This window comes from Glycine max, chromosome 19 (assembly GCF_000004515.6).
Source record: "Glycine max cultivar Williams 82 chromosome 19, Glycine_max_v4.0, whole genome shotgun sequence".
NCBI lineage: Eukaryota > Viridiplantae > Streptophyta > Magnoliopsida > Fabales > Fabaceae > Glycine > Glycine max.
The window spans coordinates 35,143,653-35,160,822 of NC_038255.2; the positions used below are offsets into that span (position 1 = coordinate 35,143,653).

The 17,170-nt window shown below is 34.5% G+C and overlaps 1 protein-coding gene across 2 annotated transcripts; it reads right to left on the reverse strand.

The window, feature by feature from the left end:
• Nucleotides 1–7,980: 7,980 nt before the first annotated feature.
• LOC100786306 (uncharacterized) lies at nt 7,981–15,464 on the reverse strand. 2 transcript variants are annotated; one of them, XM_006604117.4, is made up of 12 exons: nt 15,304–15,464; nt 14,402–14,609; nt 14,025–14,099; nt 13,847–13,905; nt 13,625–13,760; nt 13,407–13,503; nt 13,263–13,329; nt 12,561–12,659; nt 12,273–12,362; nt 11,544–11,698; nt 11,357–11,458; nt 7,981–8,266 (listed from the first exon to the last, which is right to left on the reverse strand). In XM_006604117.4, exons 2-12 carry the CDS (start codon nt 14,589–14,591, stop codon nt 8,092–8,094), a joined length of 1,245 nt encoding a protein of 414 aa, XP_006604180.1. In that variant the 5' UTR covers nt 14,592–14,609; nt 15,304–15,464; the 3' UTR covers nt 7,981–8,091. The 2 variants fall into 2 exon arrangements, with proteins under 2 accessions (XP_006604180.1, XP_014626926.1); XM_014771440.3 differs by lacking the exon at nt 15,304–15,464 and adding an exon at nt 14,694–15,232.
• Nucleotides 15,465–17,170: the final 1,706 nt, after the last annotated feature.

Sequence of the window (17,170 nt, forward strand, 5' to 3'; positions counted from 1 at the left end):
CCTTCAAAACCCAAGGAAGATAAGGGTAAGACCATAAAGAAATACACCCCTAAGACTAGTTCCCAAGAAAGGACTAGCAACATTAAATGCTTCAAATGTCTTGGGAGAGGTCACATTGCCTTTCAATACCCCACAAAGAAAACCATGATCATGAGGGGTCAAGATATTTATAGCAGTCAAGAGGAGACTACTTCTTGCCCTTCCTCTAGTGGAAGTAAAGATGAAGTAAGGGGTGAAGAGTCTAGTGAGGAAGTCTACCCCCATGAAGAAGGTGACCTCTTAATGGTTAGAAGGCTCCTTGGAGGTCAATCTTGTGATCTATCTCAATCCCAAAGAGAGAACATCTTTCATACAAGATGCAAAATTTTAGATAAAAATTTTTCTCTCATTGTGGATAGTGGATCTTGTTACAATTGTTGTAGCACAAGATTAGTTTCCAAGTTGAACCTCACTATCATTCCCCACCCAAAACCTTATAAACTTCAATGGCTCAAATGAGTAAGGGGAAATGATAGTTAACCAACAAGTGAAGGTACCTTTCTCCATTGGGACATATAAGGATGAAGTTAATTGTGATATAGCTCCCATGGAGGCAGGACATATTCTTTTAGGAAGGCCGTGACAATTTGATAGGAAAATCATTTACAATGGCCTAAATAATGAGATTACCCTCACTCATCTTGGCACTAAATTTGTGTTGCATCCTCAAACACCTTCACAGGTGGCCAAAGATCAACTAACTATGAAAGATAAGAGGGATGAGGAAGAAAAACTAGAAAAAACAAAAGAAACAAAAGGATAGTAAGGCCTTGTCTTCAAAGGCCAAGGGGAAGGAAAAAGAGGAAAAGGATTCCTCCAAGAAGATTGTTAAGAAGGAAAATCATTTTGCAACAAAAGGTAATATTAAAAGAGCACTCCTTCTTAAAAAATCTTTCTACCTTCTCTTATCAAGGGAAACATCCCTTAGCACTACCACAATTCCTACATTTGAGACCTTACCCCCAAAGGTCCAAGAACTCTTACATGAATTTGGTGATATATTTCCCAAATAGATACCCCCTAGGCTACCTCCTTTAAGGGGAATAGAACACCAAATAGATTTAGTCCTAGGAGCAAGCCTTCCTAATAGGCCAACCTATAGGACTAACCCTCAGGAGACTAAGGAGATAGAGTCTCAAGTTAAAGAATTTTTGGAGAAGGGTTGGGTCCAAGAGAGCCTAAGCCCATGTGCTATGCCAGTGTTGTTGGTGCACAAAAAGGATGGTACGTGGAGAATGTGTACAGACTGCAGGACCATCAACAACATCACTGTAAAGTATAGGCACCCCATTCCTAGACTTGATGAGTTGCATGGTGTCAATATCTTTTCAAAAATTGATCTTAAAAGTGGGTATCACCTAATCAGGATGAAAAATGGTGATGAGTGGAAAACCGCTTTCAAGACCAAGTTTGGTTTGTATGAATGGCTAGTGATGCCTTTTGGGCTCACTGATGCACCAAGCACCTTTATAAGGCTTATGCATAATGTCTTAAGGGATTTCATAGGTAGATTTGTAGTTGTTTATTTTGATGATATTTTAGTGTACAATAGGAGCCTATATGATCACTTACGACATCTCAGGCAAGTTCTTTCAGTCCTTAGGAAAAACACCCTCTATGCAAATATAGAGAAGTGTACTTTTTGTGTAGATAATATAGTTTTCTTAGGGTTTGTAGTTGGTAGAAATGGGGTCCAATTGAACCCTGAGAAAATCAAGGCCATCCAAGAATGGCCCACCCCAAAAAGTGTGGGAGATATTAGGAGCTTCCATGGGTTAGCAAGCTTTTATAGAAGGTTTGTTCCTAATTTCTCTACGATTGCATCACCTCTCAATGAGCTAGTGAAGAAGAATGTGGCATTTACCTGGGGTGAAAAACAAGAGCAAGCCTTTGCTTTGCTCAAAGAAAAGCTTACTAAGACACCTATTCTAGCTCTTCTTGACTTTTCTAAAACTTTTGAGCTAGAATGTGATGCCTCTGGAGTGGGAGTTGGAGTTGTATTGTTACAAGGTGGGCACCCTATTGCTTATTTTAGTGAAAAACTTCATAGTGCCACTCTCAACTACCCCACCTATGATAAAGAGCTTTATGCCTTAATAAGAGCCCTCCAAACTTGGAAACATTACCTTGTTTCCAAGGAATTTGTCATTCATAGTGATCATCAATCACTTAAGTACATTAGAGGGCAAAGCAAGTTAAACAAGAGGCATGCAAAATGGGTAGAGTACCTAGAGAAATTTCCATATGTTATCAAATACAAAAAGGGAACAACAAATGTGGTAGCTGATGCCCTCTCTAGGAGACACACATTGTTTTGCTCCCTGGGAGCCCAAATTTTAGGATTTGATAATATTAGGGACTTGTATGCTTTAGATGAGCATTTCTCTCCCATTTACGAGAGTTGTGGGAAAAAGGCCCAAGATGGATTCTATTTGACTGAGGGGTATGGGTATTTGTTCAAAGAGGGAAAGCTTTGCATACCCTAAGGATCCATTAGGAAATTACTTGTGAAAGAAAGCCACGAGGGTGGGCTCATGGCCCACTTTGGGATAGACAAGACCCTTGTCTTAGTCAAAGAAAAGTTTTATTGGCCCCATATGAAGAAATATGTCCATAAGCATTGCACTAGGTGTGTGGCTTGTTTACAAGCCAAGTCTAGGGTAATGCCTCATGGGCTATACACACCCTTACCCATCCTCTCTGCACCTTAGGTAGACATTAGTATGGACTTTGTCCTTGGGCTTCCTAGAACCCAAAGAGTTGTAGACTCTATCTTTGTGGTGGTTGATAGGTTTAGCAAGAAGGCACACTTTATACCATGCCACAAGGTGGATGATGCTTCCCACATCTCAAAACTCTTTTTCAAGGAAGTTGTGAGACTCCATGGTTTGCCTAGGGCCATTGTGTCAGATAGAGATGCTAAGTTACTTAGCCACTTTTGGAAAACCTTATGGTCTGAGCTAGGAACTAAACTTCTTTTCTCTACCACTTGTCATCCACAAACTGATGGGCAAACAGAGGTAGTGAATAGGTCTTTATCCACCCTTTAAGGTTGTCTATGGGTTCAATCCCCTAACACCGTTAGACCTCATTCCCTTCCCACTGGACACTTCTTTTATACATAAAGAAGGGGAATCTAGGTCAGAGTTTGTAAAGAAGTTGCATGAGAGGGTTAAGAACCAAATAGAGAACCAAACAAAGATGTATTCAACTAAAGGCAATAGAGGAAGAAAAGAGCTAGTTCTTAATGACGGTGACTGGGTTTGGCTCCATCTTAGGAAGGATAGATTCCCTACTAAAAGGAAATCCAAGTTTAGCCTTAGAGGGGATGGACCTTTTTAGGTTTTGGAAAGGATCAATAACAATGCCTATAGGTTGGACCTCCCAAAAGAATATGGAGTCAGCACCACTTTTAACATCCTTTTGCAGGTGGAGTTGATATTGAGGAGGAAGAACTAACAGATTTGAGGTCAAATCCTCTTCAAGGGGAAGAGGATGATGCAATCCTCCCTAGGAAGGGACCAGACACTAGAGCCATGAGCAAGAGGCTCCAAGAGGATTGGGCTAAAGCTGTTGAAGAAGGCCCTAGGGTTCCCATGAACCTCAAGGTGGATTTTGAGCCCATAGGCCAAGGTTGGGTCCAATTATCTTTGTACATATTAGACTAGGATGTCATTATATTTGATCCTTGTATTTAGGGCTCCATAATATAGGTAGGGTACCCTAGAAATATAGGATTTTTCAGCTCTTGTATTTTAGGGCACCTAGACTAGTTTTTGTATTAGGGGTAGTTTTGTAATTTCACATGCACTAAGTGAATATTTGTTGTGTGTGTTGGGAAATAAAATTTAATTGAATTGGTAGAAGCCCAATCCAATTAAATTTTAGAGGGGGAGGTGAGCATTTGCTTACTACACCCCATTGTCACATCATATAGTCGCACTTTGTGCATGTCCTTCATGCTTTACAAGCCTCATGACACCTAAACACACTTAGTGGAGAATTTTGGAATTGATCTTGGATTAGTGGGCTGAACCATAACTAAAATTCACTAATCATAATTAGTGAAATTTTGGCTCCACAAATTCAATTTCAAATTCAAGTGAAATTTGAATTGAAATTCAAATTTCCCTCCAATTTCGTGTGACACTTAGGCTATAAATAGAGGTCATGTGTGTGCATTTTTTCAACTTTGATCATTTGAATATTAAACTTCAGATTTCAGAGCTCTTTTAGAGCACAAAATTTCGTGCTCTTCTCTTTCTCTCCCTTCATTCATCTCCTTCTTCCTCCAAGCTCTTATCCATGGCCTCCTATGGTAGTGAACTTTTTCTAAACTTATCTTCTCCTTGAAGTGGCGTCTCCTCTCTCTCTCTTCCTTCTCCATTCCGTTGCCATTCATCTTCCAAGAAGCAAAGGAATTCATTGATGAAAAAGATCCTAGACCTACAAGCTCTAATGGAGCTTACATCAATTCGAATGGGGGACCCGAATTTACACTGTGATTTATCAATTTTTTTAAAAACATAGTTGAGAATTGGGGTCAACGTGGTTTTTCATTTTCTTAATTTTAAAAAAATAATTTTTTAAAATATTTTTTAGAAATATAAATAAAGGAAATTAATAAAATTAGATAAGATTATAAAGTTAGAAGAAATTAGTTAAAAATAATACAACGTAAATTAGTTTTGAAGATCTACATTAGTTTAAAATTGTACATTTGAAGAATGTTTTATTAATTTATGAATGATGTGAAATAAAATACATTGATGGTAAAAGAAATTAATTGCTTGATTAGAGCTTCGGGGACGATGGTGGCACCTATTTTTTGAATGATCAACTAGCCTGCAGATTGAACAATGTTTTAGTTGACCTCTTTCTCTCTCATCCATATTAGTTTGTATTCTTGTAGATTTTGGTCGACCTTTTTTGTTTCTCCTCATGGCTAGATTGACATATAATTGAGGTACTTCATATGGTGGTCAGTAATCATGATGACGCATGCTTGCCAACGGGATTTTGTAAACACTTGACACGTAATCCAATGTGTACACTGGACTAACATATTACAAGTATTCTATATTGATGTACTTACATGCAGCAATGACATGTATAGCTTTTGAGGCTTCCCACAATCACATGTTCTTTGATCCAACTTGACGGTGATTTTCCCCATTCTTTGATCCAACAGGTGACATGGTAACATAACAGTTGAAATTAACAACACTTTGCAATTTACACACGACTCTAAAGAAAAATAAAAGTGTCACCAACAAAATTGACATAAAATGGACAACGCAAATGCTCTTTTTTAGTATGAAAACTATAATGGACGTTTGCTGCATCAAGTACCAGGAAAAAATCACAGTCGAAATTGACAACGCTCTACAATTTGCACACGTCTCTTAAAAAAATTAATGTTTCACCAACAAAACTGACATGAAATTGACAACTCAAAATCTCTTTTTCAGTATGAAAGTTATAATGGAAATTTGCTACATCAGGTAGCATGGACAAATCACACTTGAAATTGACAACACTCTCCAATTTGCACACGTCTCTTAAAAAAATAAATGTTTCACCAACAAAACTGACATAAAATTGACAATTCAAAATCTCTTTTTTAGTATGAAAGTTATAATGGACGTCTGCTGCATTAGGTAGCATGGAAAAATCACACTTGAAATTGACAACTCTACAATTTGCACACGTCTCTTAAAAAAAATAAATGATTCACCAACAAAACTAACATAAAATAGACAAATCATAATCTTTTTTTCAGTATGAAAGTTATAATGGACATCTACTGCATTAGGTAGCATGGAAAAATCAACATTGGATTCCAGAGAAGCCTTTAGCAGGAACACAATTCTAACTTTATCACATTCCAATACACATCAACGAGGCAAAATGTTCATACAACTATAAATAACACCAAACACCCTCGATACAACCACACAATTCCACACAACATACCTTCATAAACCAAATTCAATCTCAATACTATGGTATTATTGGGAGATACAACCAGCCAGATCATTGCTAACTCGAGATTAGCCTTCATTTTTCCAAATGGACCAATCACTCACAACCAAATTGGTGTTTATTTTCAAAGTCCCACTCCCATACCAATGCGAGTTCCTAATGACTGTTCTTTTGAGACACTCAAGAGTATAATACAAAACACCCTTCAGCTAACCAATGATCAGTTAGTGGATGAAATCTACTACCAACGCAAATGTTCTTTTGAGCAATATTTTTTCAATCTCTACAATCAAAAAATTATGATGATGTTTATACAATGTTAATGTGCAATGAGAAATACTCGTGTGTTGGCCCTATAAAATTACTATGTACCATCAATAGAACACCGGATGATATACTTAACGTGCTTCAATCCACTATTACTCCTACTCATGATGCAATGTTGTATTACAATAGAAAGTGAAACATACCATGCCAAGGAAGGTTTTTGGGTTACTCCTTCACTGGAACAAATCCAATAAGATTTAATATTCCTTTGGGATGTAGTATGGACAAACTTAAGGATATAATCAAGCAAGTTGCACCTCTTGGGGTTCCCCCTTATGGAATTCACAAATCACAGGTGGTCAGATGATTGTTCTTTCGACAACCAGACCACGTTAAATATTCAAAAAAATTAATCGAATTTAAAATAATAGAGTTGAAAAAAGACGAAGACGTGTTAAAGGTGTTAGTAGAATCTAACTACTAGAAACGATTCTGTTCAATAAAAATTTTAACTATTTTTAGCAAACCAGTAATCCAAATGGAATAAGACATGTCTCCTGCACAATATCTTTCAGACTATCACTACTTTCATCATATTTGCATTGTAATTGTATTTTTAGTACGTTTCATTATTTTCGTCCATCATCTCAGTCACCGCACTGTTTAATTTTATGTGTATTATATAAGAAAGATGTATCAATTATTTATTTATTCACTATGTTTTTTAATTTGTTTTAATACTACTAACTAATTTTCTCATTTTTTTAATTAACGTACATAACAAAACAAAACTGTTAACGACACATAAATTTAGCTAAAAAATACTTACATTGTAACTAAAAAATTATATCATAATCTTCTCTAATTTTATTAATTTAATTTATTTATATTTCTAAAAAATATTTTAAAAAATTATTTTTTTTAAAACTAAAAAGCACGTTGAGAATTCGGGTTGGGGGGACACAAATTCTCAACATAAAATATCATTTTTTTTATATCACAGTGTAAATTCAGATCCTTCCTAACCCGAATTTACACTATGAATAATAAACATGTATATTTGTGTAAATAATGGGGGGAGTTGTATGTTTTGGTATTTTTTTTTTTTTTTGTTATTGTATGTATGGGAAAAGAAATCGTAATTTTACCGTCTTCATAACTTATTCACGTGGAATGCAAATCTTCCCAGGTTTAATAAGCTCCTCCCTATAATTACCGAGGAAACACAGTTAACAAATTTTTAGTGTTTGGATAATCTATGAGAATCATATCAACCTACAAAATCAAGATAATATTATGAAAATGTAAAAATAATTTTATTATTTTAGCTTTACCATAAAAAGCTAATTGTTTTTTATCACCATGAAATTATTCTAAACATACTGTTCAAGTAGAACCGGAGAACTAATAAAAATAAAATTTGAGAGGATGAGAGAAGAAGCATCTAGAAAATTACCTGTGCAAATTTGGGCTTTCAAATAACCCAATTAAATAAAATTCAAAAAATTAAATAATCTTTCTTATAAATTTTTCTGAACTTTTTCAAAAACCAAGTTTTGCTCCCACTTGGTTTAAAAGTCAAAAGCCATTTGGTTTTGATTAATAAGGCTATATCTTATTGTTGAATATAGAGATAAGTTTGTCATTCACTAAGATTTTGTAACTTAGGGAGTCATATAATCGTTATAATGAATACTAACCCTGATATTCTATGATAATATTAGCATGTATAAAAGAGTGCTGACACTCAAGCATGTATTCAACTACAAAATACAAAAGAAAGAAGACCATTCAAATTTCTCAATCAGTTGGATTCTCATCATGCTCATCACTATCTCTAAGGTGCTCCTTCAATGGCTGCCCAAGAGATTCCCAGTTTTCACTATCCCATGCCGGATCAATTTCAGGCAATTCATAGTCATCTGGACGTAATGATAATTGGAACTCAGGAAGGTCTGGCAATGATTGAAGACCCCTGCATCATTAACAAATTTTCAGTTGTTGCATAATTCATTATTATATGAAGGAAATTAGGAATTTGGTTATAAATCAAATGAGTCAGGAAAAAATGTGTTTTTGGTACTTGTATTTTCGGTCAAATTTGATTTTAGTACTTTTGAATTGATGAATATATTTCTCCAACTTTAAAAAATATTTAAAATTAACCATCTTCCAATTTTGTGTCTGTTATGAATAGATCTGTAATTGTTTGATAAGAGTGACTTAAAACTAAAAAAAGAGAAGATTGTGGAGAAATCTATATTGATTGAATTAGAAATGTACAATAATGAATTAACTTGTAACTCATTGTACCTTTTTATATACATCAATCATAGTTTGGTTACAACAAACTATGACTTAGGCTAAGGAGACACATGTAAAAACTATTAGCCACATGTAACAACAATTGCAGCTAAAGTCTAAAGCCATTTATATAACAATTTTTTACCTTGGCTTGACTTTACTGTTCATCACTTGAAGAATTCTAAGGCAGTGCTTGAATTAAATTCATATGACTCAATAATATTTTTTTTTCAAAAACATTAGTTTGTTTTTTTAACCAATTTAGTATTTTTTATTACAATAAACAATATCGAGATTTTTCTACGAAAAATATGAATTGAAGTTTGAAGAGGGGGGGAGTCCTCAATCCACAACAAATAGAGGAGAATTTTCCAATCAGATTGTTTGGGCTCCTGGGATATGGCGTCCTTGGAGCTTTCTATTTGATTGTATTGAAAGGCCCAATGAATTGAGATTTTCCTATTAGATCAGGTCATTTCCGGACAAGCGGATCATTTATGATGAAGATGATGAACTTCAATGTGTTACATTTTTTTTAGAAAAAAATGAAAAATTACTCGATTTTTATTTCTCCAAAATGATCAATTTTATAAGATTGAATCGACTAAAAAATGAAATTAATCATTTCATATCACTAGGGATAGCCTTTGTAAACACATCTACAAGATTATCACTCGTGCACAACTTCTCCAAGCTCACTTCTTTCTTGGAAATTACTCCCTAACAAAATAAAGTCTCACATCTATGTATGTAGTCCGTTCATGGTATAATTGATTTTTGGCCCAGTGAGTACCACTCTGACTGTCACTATAAATCCTTACACCAACTTCTTTTGCTCCCAACTTTGTGCCCTTTCCCTTCATCCATATTGCCTCTTTTATTGCCTCTAGCACAACAATAAATCCAACCTCTGTAGTGGACAACGATACCACATTGTGCATATTGCATTTCCAGCTCACTATGTTTTCTCCAAATTTGAACATGAATCTAGTAAGTGATCTTCTAGTGTCAAAACATCCTGCATAATCCGAGTCTGTAAACCCTGTGACTTTTCCAGCATTATCCTCATGCTTTTGATACATCAAGCCAACCCCAAATGTCCCTTTCAAGTATCTAAACACCCATTTTACTACCTCCTAGTGTTGTTTTCTGGTTTGCCCATGTGTCTGCTAACCACACTTAAGGCATAAGCTAAATCAGATCGTGTGTATATCATAGCATACATGAGGCTCCCCACAACACTCACATATGGGACATTTTCCATCTTAGCTACCTCTTCATCTGTGTTAGGTGAATCTTTGGCTGAAAGTTTGAAATGTTGTGCTAAAAGAATGAGAACCTCCTTACAATTTTCCATGTTAAACCTCATCAACATCTTTTCAACATATTCCTGCTGAGTAATGAAAGAGTGTTCTAGCAGCCTTATGATCTTGCTAGTTGCTCCCATGTCTTTCCTATCTAGTATCAGACTCAGTTCCAAATTCAGTCTCGATGTCAACTTCGGTTTCCAAGAGAGATCCCATCTGTTGGGGAAATGAGGGGAGTAAACACCGGGGAGATTTACACCAATGAGCCATGAGCAATCACATAAGGGAACTTAACACCACACTTTAACACAAAATCTTAAGGCTCAAGTTTATGGGTATTCTCCTCACTTATATGGTACTCAACTTTTTCACTTCTACTCAATTTGGGACTTCACCTCACACTTGCACTCCAACAAATCCGTCTCTGAATCTTCCTTTTCCTTTGATTTGTTCTTTAATTCCTTCGAATACAGAGTTGATTGTACCTCTTCCAAAGTGATTGAATCCTTGCCATAAATTAGCGTATCTGACAAGTTTTCAAACTAACTTGGTAATGATCGTAGCAAAAGCAATGCTTGGTCCTTTTCATCCATCTTGATTTCAATGTTCTCTAGATCAAGAATGATCTTATTGAAATCATCAATGTAATCTTCAAGAGTTTTTCTAGGCATCATCTTGAAAATGTAGAGTTTATACTTCAAGAATAGACGATTGGCCAAGGACTTGGTCATGTACAGGTTCTCCAATTTTAACCAGATGGTTACTGCACTTTTCTCCTTCTCTGAAAGTGTAGTGGGTAATGTTTCTTCCCTTTCCCGAGCCTCCGCCAAGCTTCAGTGGACCGAGAATGCATGCATCTTTAGTCTCCACAAACTGAAATCATTCTTGCCCGTGAACTTTTCGACATCGAACTTTGCAGATCCTATCGTCCTCATACTTCAAGAGACAAACCCAGAGTCGTTGAGAGCGGAAACTACCAGAAAACGAACAACCTAAGCTACTAATACCAATCTGTTATGAACAGATCTGCAACTATTTGATAAAAGCCACTCAAAACTAAAAGAACTAAAAAATAGAAGTTTGTGTAGAAATCCCTATTTTTTTATTGAATTAAAAATGTACTGCAATGAATTAACTTATAACTCGTTGTACCCTTTTATATACATCAATCATAGTTTGGTTACAACAAACTATGACTTATGCTAATGAAACACCTGTAACAATAATTGTGCCTAAAGTTTAAAACCACTTATCTAATAGTAGCAGTTAAAACTATCACTAAATAATAAGTTTAAACTTAAGGTGGAATTAAGTTCACGTATTTTTTAAAGTTGAAGGATTAAATTAAAAAATATAAGGACCAAAATCAAGTTTGGCAATAAATATAAGGACTAAAAACACATTTTTTTTTTCCAATGAGTTAATCTGAGTTGTATACAAAGAAAGTTCCTTACTTCTCTTGCTCCCAGAGGTAACCATACATCTGGGACTTCCTTGATGCAACTTCAGGAATTTTCTGGTGTAAAAATTTCATAGCACCCCAGAGTGGAGGAGCCCTTGACAAAGAAATAGAGAATTTGTCTAGATAAAGGAATATCACAAAAGAACCATCTCAGATTAGAGTCAAAGATCAAAACCAACCTTGTCACTGGAGGTGCAAGACAAAAGCTTAAGCAGGCCTTCTTGCTTTCAGCCAGAAGCTCTTCTGCAGCAAGAAAACAAGACACAGAACCAATGTGGATGCTTGGTTCACTACCCTTGTCAAGGATCAGACCATGGTAGTAGTAGGCTGCAGCCTGACAAAATTGTAACTAGGAATAAGGTATGGATCATATATATTATCATTCCTTCCCATGTTTTTTTGTTGTTTTAACCTTTTTTTTCATATCAAAATAATAGATGTTTTAAAATTTTAATGTTTAATTACTTTTTTTTTCAAATATATCTTTATATAATATCCCTACTGGTCGTTTAGACATCAAGCATTAAGATATTAAATAAGGATATTTTAATTCAAATATAATAATATTATATTTTCATTAAATATTTTTTAATCTGTATACATTAACCTTAAATATCTAAATATAACGGAGGTAGTATAAGTTAATTTTGATATGCCGCCATCGTATCAAGTGTCTAACTAATTAGAAATCATTCTAACATAGTAACTTTTTAAACAATTGTTACAAAAGTCAATAATTTTTAATTACATGTCAATTCATGAGGAGATTACAATGTAAAAAATATTTACACTGAATGTATTCCAAGTTCCAACTAAATTCATATATTATTAATTGGATGTGTCAAAGATTTATCTTTTGGTGGGGTGTGAAGTATTTAATCAATGTTGATAGCATTACTATTACTAACCTTGGCTTCAAGGAACTTCCATTTGATAAATCGAATTTGCTTCCTTCCATGCCCTTGGTTGATGTCGCATCCTGACAAGCAGTGATAAGCCTGCTCAAGAAAGTGAAACATTTTTGTTTGAGAAACAACAACCAGCAATAGAACATACAAAACTGGTGTTAAAAAGAAATATTGGACTACGGAAAAAAATCTCTTAAACTAGTTCATGAAGCAAAGCAGATTGCAGTTATAGAGTTAGTGATTTAAAACATTAATGATGAGTAGAGGCTCAAAAGATTGAATAAGAACCTGAGTAAAGTAAATCAGCTGTTCACATGCCAACCTCCTCTTCACAGACAAAGTTGCCTTCTGACTTTCCACCGCAAGACCAAGTTGAATCTCAGTTCCCTAAATTATCATCAAGATGAACTATTATACCCAATCTGAAGGGGACTTGTTTTACAAGCTATATTGGCTACTGGTCAATAGAATCAAAGATGAAGAAATGGGGCTTTGTGCCTGGTTATATCATATCAAAAGAAGAGCAAATAAAATGAAAATCATGTACACAATCCAACAATTAGAACTAACAAAATCTGTAATGTATGATATTTGATATAACTCAGGGATGAACATTCTACAATTACAATGAAGTAGACAAGGAAAGTGTGTGTAAGCTTATGATATAAATTCGTTTTAGCTTATCACATGCTTCTTGGTGAATCTTATCTAAATAAGCTAAAAAGAGTTTTATGAGGGTCATAATCCACATTTATGGGTAATTAAAATAAGCTTATTCAGTTAAGAAGTAGCAAATGAAAATAAGCTAGAAACAACTAAAATAAGTCTTGTACCAAACAAGCTTATTTTGGTCAAACCAACTTATAAGATTCTAGTGACTTGCCAAACACACCCTATGATAAGTTTCTTGGTGAAATTAAGTTGTTTACTTAAATTGTACCCTATAAGAATTAAATACGTAAATTGTTCACTATGAGAATCAACAAGTACCTGGCCTAGTGTTTGAATAGCAATAGCCTCCAATACACCTTCCTGTAAGTCGTGGGGAAAAGTTTTCCTGGATGTTGTTTGAATGTAGTTTATTAAAGGGTGATCAATGCAGGTCCAAAACTAAAAATTTATTGAGAAACATACTTTGTTTCAGCAGGTATCCGAGTAAGAACATCCCTTACACAGAACTCCAGGTATCCTGATGCCTTGAGTAACAAATCAATTGCTTCCCTCTTGCTATCTGACAATACAAACATGCAATGATTAATGATTGTTCGACGTGTGGATGGTTTAATAGGATCTTACTTCATGCTTCACTAGTACAGAATCTAAAGGCTAAAGCTTGTGGATTGGCACAAAACCTGAAGATACAACCCTGAATCCAGACCCTGAGGGATCCTTTGGAATCATCAGTGAGTCAGCGTCAGAGAGTGTCAGCATAGCCATAAGGTGAACTGAAGATAGCACCTCAAACCAGGTATTTGATATACTGCTATCCTGCCAATTGGACTTTACCATGTTAAAAAAACTATAAATTCAATTAAAAAAACAATAATAGAGAATGAGTTTGCTTATGGCCATACTTGTCTCCCATCTTCTAAATTTTTCCACTTGAAATCTATTAGTCCTTCAGGACCATACTCTGTTAATAAATGAAAATCACTCACAAGTCACAACCCATTTGAGAAATGAAGAGAAAATACTCATTCTATAAGAGTTTGAAGGAGGGGGGGGGGGGGGTTATGTGTCAATTTGGGAAACCTTTCTTTGTAAGTCCAATCAGAACAGACAAATATTCTTTCAAAGCTCGCCGCAATTCAGCTATAGCTGACCCACCTGCACAAAATATTAAAATTTCAGATCAGCATAACATTTTTCACACTTTACTGTTCACTCTATAAGAAATTTGGTGTATCTTTATGAATGTTAGTAGTTGAAGAAGTGGACTTATTGAAAGAGATGCATAATATAAGTTCAAAATTTGGACCACTTATTGTCTTATGTGGTGAAAACGTTCAGGTATATTAATATAACCTGGTGTTCATGCTTCAAATCTTCTATATATTTCAAGAAGCAGGTAAAACAAATGAACAAAATAAATATAACAACACATATCAAGTGAAAAGCAAAAGGCACACCAGTATCCTCTGCAATCAACACTATCTGATTCCTTAGTGAAGTTAATTTATCAGCAAGATCCCTTGGAATTACACCCTTGACCATCCTTTGGAGATCAGATTGAACCGGAATTCTTGTTGATGGAACAAAGACCACCACTTCAGGGAAGCTTGATTTTTTCTTCCTATACACAGAGTAAGTGCACCCCATCCTTTCAAGCAAAGCATCCTACACAAACCAACCATTCATTTTCACAACTTAAGTCCATGACACTGGCAAACAGTGATAATATGAAGACATTGACTCACTCACTAGCATTAATGATGATATGGACTTGATGAGGTAATAATGAATGGGAGAAAGGATGGGACTTCACATGAGCATAGTTGGCACATTTTTTTTACAGTATAAAAGTGATGGAATTCAACTCAAATAAAGTGAGTTGGGAATGAAAAAACCCTCATCTGAACACAGTTTTCATCATGACCATTAAGTGATGTTTGGTTTGTAGATGGAAATGTTGTAGCACGTGTTCCAATGCGAATTCAATGGATGAAAATAAGATCAATGCAAAAGCAAGAGTCCTAATCCGTTGGTAAAATTACTTTTGTCTCAAACATAATTTTGCAATATATTCTCAAAGATATTGTAAATGGCTGGCCAAATAGAAGGTTAATAATAAAAAAAAGAAATAAAAAAAAAAACAGTTGCAGCATCTACATGTGTGGGGCAGAAAAGACAGTTAATTCTGGTGGATTCAATTCAAATATGCTTTATTCAAGAATATTAAAATTAAAATACCCAAATCATGGGAGGAGAAAAGAAAACACACACACATACAACGATACAAGATGAGGAATGAAGGAAGAAGAGAACAAATTGGTTATTAATAAAAAGAGAGTCAAAGTTTGGAACAACTTACTGGATACAGAGAGGAGAGAAGCAGGGAAGATTCTTGGAGAGGCAGAAGAACATGTTAATATGGTATCTGAGTGAATTGGAAGCTCAAGAACCGAGACACATCTCACATGGCCATGGCGTAGAATTCTCTGCTTCTTTCAAAGAACCACGTTCACTTGTATTTTTTTTTGTTTCAGTAAACGCTTAACTAGTAGGACGTGTACTGGACTTAGATTGCAATTATTATAGTTACATGCATGTATATTTTAGTGTTAACAACATTAGCTATTGATGTTTCCATCAATAATTATACTTGACATTTTATAAAAGTACTATTTATTTTTTCAAAAAGAAAAAACAAAAGTTAAATCTCTATTTAAAAAATCTACTTATAAGCGTGTATGGATTGTCTGCGGCTATGCTGCTTCTCCGGCAGTGATTTTGACCATTAGATTTAAATCTAATGGTTATTAAAAATGTTGAAAAATATTTTCCTATAATTTAATATTTAAATTAAATATATTTTCTTTTTCTCAATCATTTTTTTTAAGATAAAAATTATTTCTTATCTATTCATTCCTATCTTTTAGAACTTGTATTTTGATTAAGTCTTTAGTCTTTTTATCTGTTGGAGGCATTTAACATTTCGTGGTTATTATTTATTTTTTTTGCTTATGTATAGCTTTTTCTATAGTGTTTTTCTCTTTAAAGATAACTCAGGCGCTTCAACCTAGACTTTTTCTAAATTTTTCTTTGTTATTATATTTATTTTTTTATTATGTATTGTTATAAAAATTGTTTGTGCATTGATTATATGTGAAACAAATCCACTGCTATGTTTGTAATTTTGGTTTCCTAATTATCTTTCTAACAATCTTAGAGAGAAGAACTTATCTTTGAATGAGTTTCCAAGCAATGGAACTCACTTATAAGAAGTCTTGTTTTTTTATAAAAAAAAAAAATTTTGTCATTTTTCCATGATGTGTTTATTAATTTAGCTTTTGAACCTAAAGATACCTCTGGGTGGATTCTGGTGCTACTGCACATAAGTGTAACCACACATGATGAAAGATTCATATTTGTGGGTGACAACAAAAGGGTTGTGGTGGAAGCTATAGGAACTTTTAGATTACAATTGAAAATTAGATTTTATTAGGATTTATTTGAGACTTTTGTTGTACTGTCTTTTAGATGAAGTTTGATTTCAATTTCTAGTTTGGACAAATTTGATTTTTCTTGTTCATTTGGAAATAATAAAGCTAGTCTCTACCAAAATTCAAATTGGATTGGTTCCGAGTTCTTTAATTTATCATCTATATGTGTTAGATGTCATTTGTTCCTATAATGAAATACTACAAACAAACCCACGTGGTACAAAACGAAAATTAAATGAGAAGACCACCTTATGGTACAAACGCTTAGGTCATATCTCTAAACAGAGAATTCAGAGACTTGTGTCAGATGAAATTCTTGAACCTTTAGATTTATCAGACTTTGAAGTTTGTGTTGAATGCATAAAGGGAAAACGAACAAACATGAGGAAATTAGATACCAAAAGAGCTAAAAACATCTTGAAATTAGTACATACGAACATTTGTGGTCCTTTTCCAACACCTTAGAACAGGAAACAATATTTTATCTCGTTCATAAATGACTACTCTAGATACATGACCTATATTTGATACATGAGAAGTCTCAATCCCTAGACGTTTTTAAGAGTTTCAAGGCTGAAGTTGAACTTCAACTTGGAAAGAAAATTAAGGTTGCCAAATTTGACAGTGGTGGTGAGTACTATGACAGATATGATGGATCAGGAGAACAACGTCTAGGACCTTTTGCGCTTTTTCTCAAAGAGTGTGAATTGTTCAACAATACACTATGTCAAGTGA

What these genes read in the sequence shown, in the direction of transcription:
- LOC100786306 (XM_014771440.3), bottom strand. An exon ending in CTATTCAAACACTAGGCCAG is followed by an intron (nt 12,660 to 13,262) that starts GTACTTGTTGAT and finishes ATGATAATTTAG; the next exon opens with GGAACTGAGATTCAACTTGG. An exon ending in AGCTGATTTACTTTACTCAG is followed by an intron (nt 12,363 to 12,560) that starts GTTCTTATTCAA and finishes TTTCTTGAGCAG; the next exon opens with GCTTATCACTGCTTGTCAGG.